Raw genomic sequence first — 12,433 nt, 5'->3', positions numbered from 1 at the left:
GTCTTGAGCGATGTCACTGCGAAGCACGACTGCTTGATAAATAGGAGATGTCACAGTATTATTACATGATCGACCCTCACTCCTACTGAAACAGAGTGCAGAGTTTTTTGTCCTGTGTGTGTATGTGTGTGTTTATTGGGATATTTGATTTATAAGCATGAGAGGATTTCACTGGCTGATGCAACCTTGTTTCTGCCTGCAGAGACCTTGGCAGACTCCAACAGTGAAGAGTCAGACTCTGACCAGTCAGACGTACCTGAGATGGACTCAGAAATTGAGCAGGAGACACAGCTCACGTATCGACGACAGGTTTGCAATGAAATCAAAAATAAACACGTCTCCCTGGAAATCATAAGAATTTTTTAAAACAGAGAAAGTACTCACTTTTTCTATATGCATTCAGGTTTATAAAGAAGATCTACCTCAGCTCAAAGAGCAGTCAAAAGAGAAGCATCGAGCGACAGCGATGAAGAAGAGAGAGAGAGCACCAGGGAGTGGGGTGAAGCTGCACTTCATTCATGGGTGAGCTCACTCTTTGTAAGATGAATTTCAAGTAGCCAAGCCTCTTTTTATATAGAGGCTAAATAAAGCCCCTCATATTGTCTTTTCTCCAAAAAAAATGAAACTATTTATTTTTCTTTTGGTTGCAGTTACAGAGGCTATGATTGCAGGAGTAATCTGTTCTACACCCAGACCGGGGAGATAGTCTACCATGTAGCTGCTGTTGGGGTTGTATACAACAGACAGCAGAATACCCAGCGTTTCTACATGGGCCATGATGATGACATCCTCTGTCTGGCTATCCACCCCCTCAAGGACTTTGTAGCAACAGGCCAGGTAGATGCCAACCCTTCTAACATAAAATATACAACATATTTTGTGGTTTATGGACCTTCAGAGATGTGTGTATTTTTATCAGCCTAAAAATTCAAATGGAAATGAGGGGACTGTGTACACACTTTGAATGTTTTTTGTCTGTTCAGGTTGGCAGAGATTCCTCTATCCACATATGGGACACAGAGACGTTGAAACCAATGTCCGTGTTGAAGGGTTCCCACCAGCTTGGAGTGTGCGCTCTGGACTTTTCAGGTAACACCCAGTACTGTTTTATCTGGGTGCTTTTAGCTCACAGATTCAACAGAACATACTTTTTAGGTTCACACATGCTTCCAGACATCATGCTTTCATTTGGGAACAAAAAACCTCTTTCACACATAAAAGAAATGGGCAAATTCACAAGACACAGGATTTACAAGCAACACTGAAAACCATGGGTGTAGATTTGAGTATGGACGGTAAGGACATGTCCCTACCAATATCAAGGTGTTATTGGATTGTCTCTACCAATATTTTTTACCAATCTCAAAGAAACTAGCTACTCTAACTCCATGTAATATTAATGGTGAGATATCTGCAGAGTTGCCAGGTTTGTGTGTTTTCTGCAAAAAAGTGTGCTAGCAGCAGTAGTGGAGTCAGTGAATCTGAAGTGAAAACAACTTCACTGGACAAAACTAAGATCATTTGGTATTATATTTAGTTTTAGGTGTTAGGTGTTGTTAGTTAATTTGTGATTGTTGCTGAGACATGCTGTTTAATTCAACAACTTTATTACTGTACTGAAAATTCCTCTCAAAAGCAAATTAAGACATCTGGTCCTTCTTAAAGAAGAACCAGTTGAGCTTAGTTAATAAGAATGTCCTGTAATCAATCCAAACATTAATCTTTGAAATTAGTGGGAGAAATATTTACTATGTAATGACATCTCTCCCCTTTTCCATGGGTGGATGAACAGCAGTGTCATTAGGACATGAACATTATTTATAAGCTAAATTAGCCACAGCTTGTACAACTGATTTGTTTGTGACTGTCAGGCATCATTTTATTATGAAAATCCTGCCAGCAGCAGCAGCCTGAGCAGCACAGAGACACACAGACAGGTGAGCTGCGGCCTCTCACGTGAGCTCTGATGTCACTGACGGATCTAGCCAAAAGTTCAGGAGTTGAATGAAAAATAATACAAATAGAAGTTTTGATATGATTTAAAAATAGGTTTGAGCATCGCTGTGGCATGTAACATATTATTTTTAAATATTAATTTTGGTCTCAGATTTATAGTTAAGTGGTTCATCAATAAAATAACATGTAAAAATCAGAGAAACAAACGTGTTACTAGTGCCTATGAAAGAGAAAAGAGTGATAGAGAGCAAGTACACATACACAATTATTTCAGCCATCCGACAAAAAATGCCCCCACCACAGTTAGATCCAAACCTACGCCCTTGTTTTCTGCTGTCTTTTAGTCGCAGCAGTCTGACAGCATGAAGGTAGAGCTGTTCATCTTGCTTCCTATAATTGGCTCCAGACAAAGGCAGCTCGGTGATCTGTATGTCAGGGTCTGTGAATCACCTGACGTAGATCAAACCCACCAGGCTTCTTTCATGTTGCTAACAAGGGCCAAACTGCACTGAACCAAAGCCAGAGCTGGCTCTGTCTGAGCTGCACTGAATGGTTTTGTTTTCCCTTCGCAGCGGATGGCAAACGGTTGGCCTCGGTGGGCCTGGATGACAATCACACCATCGTGCTGTGGGACTGGAGGAAGGGGGAGAAGCTTTCTGCCATGCGGTGAGTGCAGTTGCATGACAGTGTTTACACGGCTCCAGGTCGGCCTTTCAGCACACAGCAGCTGCTGTCCCCCACATCCGGAAACAGAAACTCAAGCTTTGACAAACCTTCCTGTTAATTCTAAACATCATTTGAGCCCCTCTTCTTTAAATATGGACATTTATAGATGAGGGTTAAATTGGAGCCACTTTACTGTGCAGCTCTGGTGATTGATGGAGGAGAGGAAGGAAAGGGAATTACCTTTTAGATTACAAGGCTGCTCCACTGCAACACTTGAGCCTGTCATGGTCTGAATGGTTAGAGTGGGAGTGTGCCCCAAGGCTCCAACTGTAGATCTATAATTAAAGAGAGGTACTTTTAATTTACATCTACCAGGAGCTTATCCTGGTGTGGTTCCGAAGTACAAATCAATACATAAAAGAAATGGATTGTAAAAATCAAGCAGTTATAGATGAATAAACAAAAAGTGGTAACAGAGAATTACACACATCTTATGTGTTTGTCCTGATGGCTGAAACAAATTGGACCATAAAAATCTAAAAGTTACATCTTAAAGGTGCATAAAAGATAAAGGAAGACTTACTCTTGCTCTGTTTGTCCAAGACAACATAATCCTGAATACAAACTACAGCAGACAATGATGCAAATGATCGCTGTGTACATAGGATGGAAAGGATACTTGTGACCAGATATGGGGCACACACACCAGGCAGGTTTACTTGATGCAAGTGACATTACCAGACCTGCATTATGAATTGCTGCAAAGCATGAGAGGTGTTAATTTGTCAGGAACATAAGATTTTCAATTTTACAGCAGGTAAAATGATATAACCTGGAAACAAGGAGGATGCAAGTATATAACTGGAAAACATCCGCATCCTAAAATATCTTTGCTTTTGCTTTGTTGCTCGTCCTACTTGATGTTCATATTTAGTATCTACTCCATTGAAATTCCCCCTGGCTAGTTGGGAGCAGTGAATGCTGGTTGCTCTCCTGCGTGTTGTGTGCCAGGCTCTCGCTGCAGCTCAGAGACAGCTTGGAGCTGCACTAATCTCCTTTGCAGACCCTGGTGGGCAGTGCAGTGAGGCGAGCAGAGGGAAATGGGGCCTGACAGAGCCTGGCTTGTACACTGCGCTGCCTTCGTCTTCAGCTGGGAGAGGAGGGGTGGGTGCGAGAGGGAGAGGCTGAAAGAGGGTGTAGGGTGAGAGATAAGGCGAGGAAATGCTAAGCTAGTGTGAGAGACAAAAAGGGAGGAGAGGGGCGTAATGTTTCTTGAGCTCCAATGAGGCTCAGTGATGCAACAGCACAAAGGGCAACAGTTATAGGTACAGTCGATCGCTTCAAACAGGAACTGCCACTTCTCCTTAATGTTAATATTATGTGAAGCAATCAGCAGACAACATAAAGAAACAGTTACAGTAACTTTTATTTTCAAGCATCTTTGTGGTGCTTGAGTAAAAACAGACAGTGGCTGTGTCCACCTTTATTATTTTAGATTATTATTAGTTTTCAGCTCATAACACTGACAATTCTGAATTAAAACTGATACTTCAATAGGATCCAGTCCAAGAAATGCAGCCTCACATTTTCAGGCTCAGTTACAGTCATTTTTTATTGTGTTTTTCAAGTAAAACACAGAAAACACAGCTCTCTAAAATACTACAATATATTAGACAATATACTGCACATGATGGTTATACACCTCACAGAAAAGGATTAAACCCATTAAAAAGAAATGGGTAAATAAATACAAATAAAAGAGAATAAATATATAATAAAATACATAATATTATTTTCAATGTAAAGAGAGAAGGAAGAAAAATATCCCTAAGACTTGGAATAGGAAGTAGTTAGTAGTAAGTAAATAATAGTTAAGATCCAGATTTGTTTTGAGCGTTTCACACATCAAAAAAACCAATTAATCCTCTAAGTTCTGTCATGTCAGTGGAATATAGACTGGTCAGTTTCAGCCACTTAATTCGGTTACCAGTTTGAATTTTTGGCAAACATAAATTATATGTATAGCATGTAGTGTCTATGAGATCTATCTATTTAATAGAACTGAGACAGTGCAAACAGTTAAGCTGAATATGGTTGTAATCACACAGAAAAAGATATTTCTGCATTTCTTTCCACAATCAACGTCCTCATCGTAGGCTGTTTTATGTACTTTAAACTGTTACAGCCATTCTCTTCATATTTCAAGTTCAAGTTTGTCATTCCACCTCTAAAAGATACATATGAAAAGAAATGTGGTTTCTCTCAGGGCCAGTGAGATGGTGGGTGGTTCAAAAAAATGAACAAAATGAATGGTTTTGTCCATGCTTATTTTGTTTTTCAGGGGAAGCAAGGACAAAATATTTGTTGTCAAAATAAATCCCTACCTGCCTGACAAGCTCATCACAGCCGGCGTGAAACATATGAAGTTTTGGCATAAAGCTGGTAAGACCCACAGGCTTTTTTTTTTTTTAGCAACTCTAACAAGCAGAACTCTGACTCCCCTGCAACAAATCTTACTGTAAGCTGACTGTCCGCTTCTCTTTCAGGTGGTGGTCTAATTGGGCGCAAGGGGAACATGGGGAAGACAGAGACCATGATGTGTGCTGTGTACGGCTGGTCGGAGGAGATGGTGTTTTCGGGCACATGCACGGGTGACATTTGCATCTGGAGGGACATGTTCCTGATGAAGACTGTCAAAGCTCATGACGGCCCTGTTTTCAGTGTGCACGCTCTGGAAAAGGTACCTCAGGGCAAAGTGTTCTTTTACTGTCCAGTGAGAAACTTTTTTAATGTGTAAAAAAATATCTGAATTCCCATTTCAAACCCTTTTTTTATCTGTAACTGTGGAGGTGTAAATTATGTAATATTCAAATCTGAAGTATATTTTTCTATCTGTCTACTTTATAGTTTAGCTTCCTCCTTTCATAGTGGCTAGTGTGTAAGATAAAATGTGCTGTGTTAGTGACATGATCAGTCTAGTCAGCAGAGCTTTAAATGTGCCAATATACTTTATTGTCCCTGTAGGGATTTGTGACCGGAGGGAAGGATGGTATAGTCGCTCTGTGGGACGACACATTTGAGAGATGCCTCAAGACCTACGCCATCAAAAGAGCAGTCCTAGCTCCAGGCTCTAAAGGTAAAATGGTCATCTTGCTCTCGATTGTCCTCCACTGTCCTTGGATCAGTCGTATGCTGCCAGAGATATAATACAACCATCTAATGCAAATCCATTTAAAACATTCAATGCTTTTAGCTGAAATGAAAATCACCTCCTGTGTCCTGGTTCAAGCTAAGGTCTCTGGCTTCATGCTGTGCTGTTATTCATCAACTCTGTAGGGTTGCTGTTGGAGGACAACCCTTCCATACGTGCCATATCTCTGGGCCACGGCCACATCCTAGTGGGGACCAAGAATGGAGAGATCTTAGAGGTAGACAAGAGCGGCCCCATCACTCTGCTGGTCCAGGTAAGATAACAATAATTATAACTCTCGAAACCTGCCACATATCTAATAATAAAATTCATCAGATGCCACCTGTGCTTGACCTACTCAGGCAGAGCAGTCAGAGCAAGAATTTTTTGTATAATATGACGTGTTGGAGTCTGCAAGGTGACAGGTGTGGTGTGGGTGTAGTTTTTCAAACTTGGTGAAGTTAGTCTTTTCTGCCTTTTTTTGTCAAAGTTTCATTTTGTTGCATGGTAATGCAGTTGCAGGATTATTGTGACGTTTTCTTGGTGGTGTGTTCACGGGCACTCCAACATCCAGGATTTGAGAGTTAGCAAACATAGACTCTGTAAAAACGGTAATGATGAAAATAATAGGGGACTCTCTTATTTCTGAAGTTGGAGCCTCCTTTAATGCACCACCAACAAGATGAGTAAATACTGTATTACTTATCTAAATCAAGTTTCAAGTCAGTGTGAGATGATTTTCATTATTGTGCTTAAATGAATGGAAATCAGTGGAAACCAGTATATATTATATTATCAGTTATACTTAATAAAGTGGGATTTTTAGTGTCAGAGATAGTGAGCTTAAGGACTGATGTCATGTTCCTCTTTCTGTATTTTGAAGATATGCATAAAGGTTTGTATAAAAGTGATATTTACCTCCTGAAGATCCTCATGCAAATGAAAAAAAAACTATTACCAAATGCTGACTTCATAAAAACCTTCCTTCACTGGGCCTTCATACACACTGTGAAACTAACTTTTCATGGAAAAGATGACTGACACACTTTGACGAAGGAAAAACAAGGATGAAAAGTACAACCCCATCTTAGTTCCCCTGGCCTTGTTTTGCATCTCATGCTGTTTGTTGAATGTAAACTGTTTAAAAAATAAAGCTAAAAAAATATATGTTATGCTTTGTAAAAAGGTCAGCATTAATGGATGCTAATCCAGTGAAGTCACGACAGTTTTATTTATATGGCACCAAATCACAAGAGAAGTTATTTCAGGGCATTTTTCACATAGAGCAGGTCTAGACCATACTCTTCAATTTACAGAGACCCAACGACAGCGGCAAGGAAAAACTCCCCTTTAACGAGAAGAAACCTTCAGCAGAACCAGGCTGGATTGAGAGAGAATGAAAGGGGGGAGAGGGGAGAGAGAGACACAGTGAAGCACAGCAACAACAGTAATAACAATAACAACAATAATAATAATAGAAATATGACTAATAATAATAGCAGCAGTGGTGTGTGTTAAACTGGACCATGGGGAGAGCAGGCGGTCTGCAGCTGAAGGTCTCCTGCGAGATGAGAAAGCACAAAACGGTGAAGATGCCAAGTTAGTAACATGCATTAATGGTACATGAATGTGTACAGATGGAGAGGGGGAGGTGGAGAGAGGAGCTCAGTGCTCAAAGTCTGTGGTTAATAGGCTAAAACATACAAACCTGCATAGCCCTCCAGTGTGATTATACCTCTACTACTGTCTACAGTATTTTTAAATCCACAGATTCACCAGGGAGATGGCCATAAAGGGAGATGAATTAACGGTGATGAATTACTGCCACTGAATGGTAGATTGTTAATTTCGTTAAGTGGTACTGCAGTGTCTCCGCGGTTCCCCTGAATGTAGGCAAACAGAACGGATGTTATTGATTATCCTTTTTCAAAGCTTAAATATATACGTACAAGCACGTTTTGATGGATGAGGTCAATTGATGAGGGAAGAGAAAGGTTGTCCTCTATTATCTGTTATATAGGTAACAGGATAACAATGAAAACTGGTACTGGTACCTATGGAGAAGAAATAGGAGAATTATGATATGATGCATTCATGGTCAGCCAGTTGAGTCCACTTGTTTATTCCTGACTTTCAAAATTGCAAGAAAAAGAAGGCAGTGAATGGGAAGTCCTACTTGGCTTATTGTATTTTTTTTTGTCTTGTTATCACCTGATAATGAATTGACCATCTGTAAATGAAATCTGAATGCTGTTGCGTGTTTGCCTGCAGGGTCACATGGAGGGTGAAGTGTGGGGCCTGGCCACTCATCCCCATCTCCCTCTCTGTGCCACCGTCAGCGATGACAAAACCCTGCGCATATGGGATCTCTCCCCCAGCCACTGCATGCTGGCTGTACGCAAGCTCAGGAAAGGTGAGTCACTGCTCTAACACTAACAGATGAGTGTATTTCCTTTCTCTGCAGTCAGCCTGACAGGAAGTGCATCAGTCCCAGGGCTTTAACAAACACCTTGTCACCCACAGGTGGCCGCTGCTGTTGCTTCTCCCCTGATGGCAAAGCCTTGGCCGTGGGCCTGAACGACGGCAGCTTCCTCATTGTGAACGCAGACACCCTGGAGGACCTGGTGTCCTTCCACCACCGCAAGGACATCATCTCCGATATCAGATTCTCTCCAGGTTTGCGGTTCACCTCCACATTTTTTCAGCAGTGCAAAATTCCCCTCAAATCCTGTCTGAGAAATAAATAGGCCTCCAAAATCAGCTTGCCCTTCAAAGCGTTTGAGTTTATGTAGGATGCTGTGCAGAAGTTCAGCAGGTATACACATTTCCCTCCCACTGTGAGTCGGGGAGATATTGCTGCAGGCCTGACCCAAATTAATGGTTTTCTGTAACAAGGCCAGACAGAGAGACAGCAAGAGAGGAATGAGAAACAGTGGGGGTGGACAAAGTGAGAGCAAGAAACTAAACTCTCTTTCGCCTGGCCACTTAACCTTAATCCAGAATGCAAGGGATCCTGTTTCTCAACCCAACACCCATGAGTCCCTGATAGTCTATATCTTAGACTAGACGTCACTGTATAGAGCTGTATAATTCTGTGGCGGAATGGGTTTTAGCACGGTTAAAATACTGATAAGAGACTGAGTTTTTAATTTCATGGTTAAATCAACAAAACAAACTAAAGACACAAAAATATTCGGGGCTCTGTGAGGCTGTATTTAAGAATCCACAAGAAACTGTAGAAACGGATTCCCAAAGGGGTCAGTAATTGCACAGAAAAAAGGAGGGGAGCCATTGAATGCACAAAAGTGAGAAAAAAAGCTAAATATATGCAAAAATACAGACACTTAATGGCATCTTAGTGCTTCTTGTTCCTCAGGCAGCATCGAGGGAAGACCTTGAAATGCATTGCAATTCAGAGTAACTGCCCGTCTAAGCTTTGTTCTTTATGCCTGTAATTGCCTGTATTTAGGCAAGCTCCATGCAGCATGCTAACATACTAAAAATAACAATGTTACCAGCTGTTTAGCAGGTAATATTTACCATGTTCACCATCTTTATTTAATGTGTTAGCATGCTAACACTTGCCAAGTAGTTCCAAATACAAAGTACATCAGGATGATAGGAATTTGGTTAGTTTTGTTGGTATTTGATCATAAATTTTTGAACCGATGGTGGCTTTACTACATGAAAGATTAAGGGATCAAAGTGATAACAATTCATCCCGAGGTTGACATGAATGCCTGTAACAAATTTCATGGCAATCCATCGTAGACTTGTTGAGACATTTTACTCAAAACCACAAGTGTGACCACCAAAGTCGTTTGGTGATCTTAATTGTCTGTGCAAAGTTTCATGACAATTCATCTAACATTTATTGAGATATTTCAGTCTAGACAGTCCAAGTCCAACATCAATGTCGGACTGTATAGTGTAATGTAGGACTGCCATCCCTCGAGCCATGCCACTAGCATGCTGCTAACATGGCTCAGTGACTCATGGTTAAAATAGTCTGTGTGAAACTGGCTGACAATTATTTCTGTTTTCTTTGCTCAGGTGCTGGAAAGTACCTTGCAGTCGCATCAGGAGACACGTTTGTGGATATTTACAATGTAATGAGCAGCAAACGAGTTGGAGTGTGCAAAGGATGCCTCAACTACATTACCCATCTGGACTGGGACAAGCGAGGTAAACATGCTTCCATAAATACTACTGCCTCAGTAAATCCTTGCAAATTAATGCTGAGGAACCAATTATAGATTCAAAATACCCCTCTTAAAAAACAGTAAAACACTACGGCCCATTGCGCTCTTTCATTCACAGGAAAACTCCTCCAAGTCAACACAGGTGCTAAAGAGCAATTTTTTTTCGAAGCTCCCCGTGGCAAGAGGCAGACCATCCCGGCTACAGAGGTAAGCAGGGAGAAAAGGCGCAGGAGCAGGCGTAGTTATAGCGCTGTTGGCCCACATTTTCCCCTCGGGATCAGAGGAGGCTCGGGGAAGGGCAGTGAAGCATTAACACGTCCCACTTTTCACCGGTATCATTCTAATTTTGGCAGTGGAAGTGGGATAGAGTTTAGGGTACCTTTTTATATAGTGTGACATTCAGACACCTTGCAAGGCACACAGTGGAGGCGAGCATTAAGAAAATAAGGGTCAGAGATGATGAATGCAGCTAGGTCGAGCCTCGCTGGAGCCTCAGATGTCCACTCCTCCCTTTGTTCCTCATTCTCCCCCCCATCGTGATGCATTCACCCTCCTCTTTCCCCGCCATCGCTTACACTCTTCTCTTGTGCACTTGAAACCACATTGACAGGATAAAACACTGGGTTGGTCTCTGTGGCCCTGCTTGGCTAGTTTATATTGTATTTATCTAATAGACAATTTTCTGTCATGGTTTGTGATTAAATGTATGATGCTGCTGTTTTGAGATATGGAGTGCCTCAAGGTTCCGTTCTTGGTCCTATTTTATTTTCTAATTATATGCTACCGTTGGGCCTATTAATGTGTTGTTTTAGTGTGTCTTTTCACTTTAATGCAGACAACACTTACCTGTAGGGCTGCAACTAATGATTATTTTCATTATTGCTTAATCTTGTTTCTAGCTTAATCTAGTTTCTTAAAGGTATACTACGCAGGATTTTCCTAAAAACCAATGTATAGACTATTACAAAAATAATCCTTCTCAATCATCACTTATGACCCAATAGAAGTGTGTGGCGGTGTCTGTATCTGCAGAGACTCTGCCCTCTGCCTTTTCTTATTTTCTTCTTATTTTGCTGTGTTTGGACACTTCTGGGCATCAAACTTTGGGCAGTAGGTGTGTAGCCCCCAGCCAATTACAGCGCACGGCTGTGAGGTCAGGACTCGTAGCGCAGCAACCAGGTTACATCACCGTTTCCGTCTCTGCTCTGCTCTGCTCTGCTCTCTGTCTCTGTGTCACGGATGTATAAAGAAATGCAGGTCTGTGTGTCTACTTCACCAAAGGCGGGGCTGAGCTTAAAAAATATCAGAACCTTTGGGAATTAATTTTATTTTGACTACTCAATAAACTGACTAATCGATGCAGGTCTACTTAGCTGTATTTGTCTGTCAAACGTGGTGACCTCGGCAGACTATCTGACCTTAAGGACTGCCTGTACTTTATGAGAAGCTGGATGTCCCAAACATTCTCTGGGACCTTTAACCTCTAATGTAAGGTTGTACAGTAGGAATTGATGTCACATTTGACTCTTCTCTGGATTGTTCTATTCATATTAAGAAACATGTGCAATCATATTTTTTTCCAGTTAAGGAATATTTCAAAGGTCAGAGATATTTTGAAAGTGCTGAGAATTTAATCCATACTTCTGTGTCTTCCCAACTAGATTATTGTAATTCATTGTAGTCTTGTCTCAGTCAAGGAGCTGTAGCTCATCAGCAGATCTTCTACCAAACACAAAGCATGGGGAGTTGTTTGATATTTAATGCTTTTGTGTACATTGTAACTTTTGTTTTGAAAGATGCTAAATGAATAAATCTTTACATCCTTACTTACTTGGATCAGGTGGAGAAGATCGACTGGAGCACGTGGACGTGTGTTCTGGGAACGTCTGTTGAGGGCATCTGGCCTGTGATCAGTGAGGTCAGCGAGGTGACGGCTGCCTGCCTTAGTAATGACAGGAAGGTTCTTGCAACAGGAGATGACTTAGGATATGTCAAGCTCTTCAGATACCCCGTCAAGGTACAGTAAGGCACAGTGCATAATTCTTTGCATTATCTCGTTTGAACATCTCATGACTCAAGGCTTCAGTTTAAGATTTATGCAAATGTTATGTTAATTCTGTGTTAATGTCACAAGTGTTAAATAAATGTTGTTCCTCGCCCCCAGGGGAAGTATGCAAAGTTCAAACGCTATGTGGCCCACAGCACACACGTTACCAATGTGCGATGGACCCATGACGACAGCCTCTTAGTGACAGTTGGTGGGGGTGACACGTGCCTCATGATCTGGGCCCACGAGCCAGAGAGCCACCGGGAACTCAAACAGTGTGACAGTGAGGAGTCAGACATTGAAAGCGAGGATGACGGAGGTGAGATAGGAGCTTCTTTTGATGTTTTTATTACAGCATTTGATTAACGTCAC

General features: G+C 41.4%; 1 protein-coding gene across 8 annotated transcripts in view; it reads left to right on the top strand.

Moving 5' to 3' along the window:
- The window catches only part of eml5 (EMAP like 5), a 41,952-nt gene that overhangs the window by 19,388 nt on the left and 10,131 nt on the right, over positions 1-12,433 (top strand). For all 8 annotated transcript variants that reach the window (XR_006100443.1, XR_006100442.1, XR_006100441.1 and 5 more), the window contains 15 exons: positions 203-309; positions 404-522; positions 651-837; positions 984-1,089; positions 2,529-2,622; positions 4,964-5,064; positions 5,169-5,362; positions 5,647-5,758; positions 5,959-6,086; positions 8,084-8,225; positions 8,336-8,488; positions 9,866-9,997; positions 10,133-10,221; positions 11,855-12,031; positions 12,179-12,380. Coding sequence is in view for 5 of the 8 variants with exons in the window: in XM_042436982.1 (XP_042292916.1) it covers positions 203-309; positions 404-522; positions 651-837; positions 984-1,089; positions 2,529-2,622; positions 4,964-5,064; positions 5,169-5,362; positions 5,647-5,758; positions 5,959-6,086; positions 8,084-8,225; positions 8,336-8,488; positions 9,866-9,997; positions 10,133-10,221; positions 11,855-12,031; positions 12,179-12,380 (2,043 nt within the window). In the remaining 3 variants the exon portion in view is untranslated. The remainder of the gene's footprint in view (positions 1-202; positions 310-403; positions 523-650; positions 838-983; positions 1,090-2,528; positions 2,623-4,963; positions 5,065-5,168; positions 5,363-5,646; positions 5,759-5,958; positions 6,087-8,083; positions 8,226-8,335; positions 8,489-9,865; positions 9,998-10,132; positions 10,222-11,854; positions 12,032-12,178; positions 12,381-12,433) is intronic.

This window comes from Thunnus maccoyii, chromosome 16 (assembly GCF_910596095.1).
Source record: "Thunnus maccoyii chromosome 16, fThuMac1.1, whole genome shotgun sequence".
Taxonomy (NCBI): domain Eukaryota; kingdom Metazoa; phylum Chordata; class Actinopteri; order Scombriformes; family Scombridae; genus Thunnus; species Thunnus maccoyii.
This window is presented reverse-complemented; position numbering and strand designations above follow the sequence as displayed.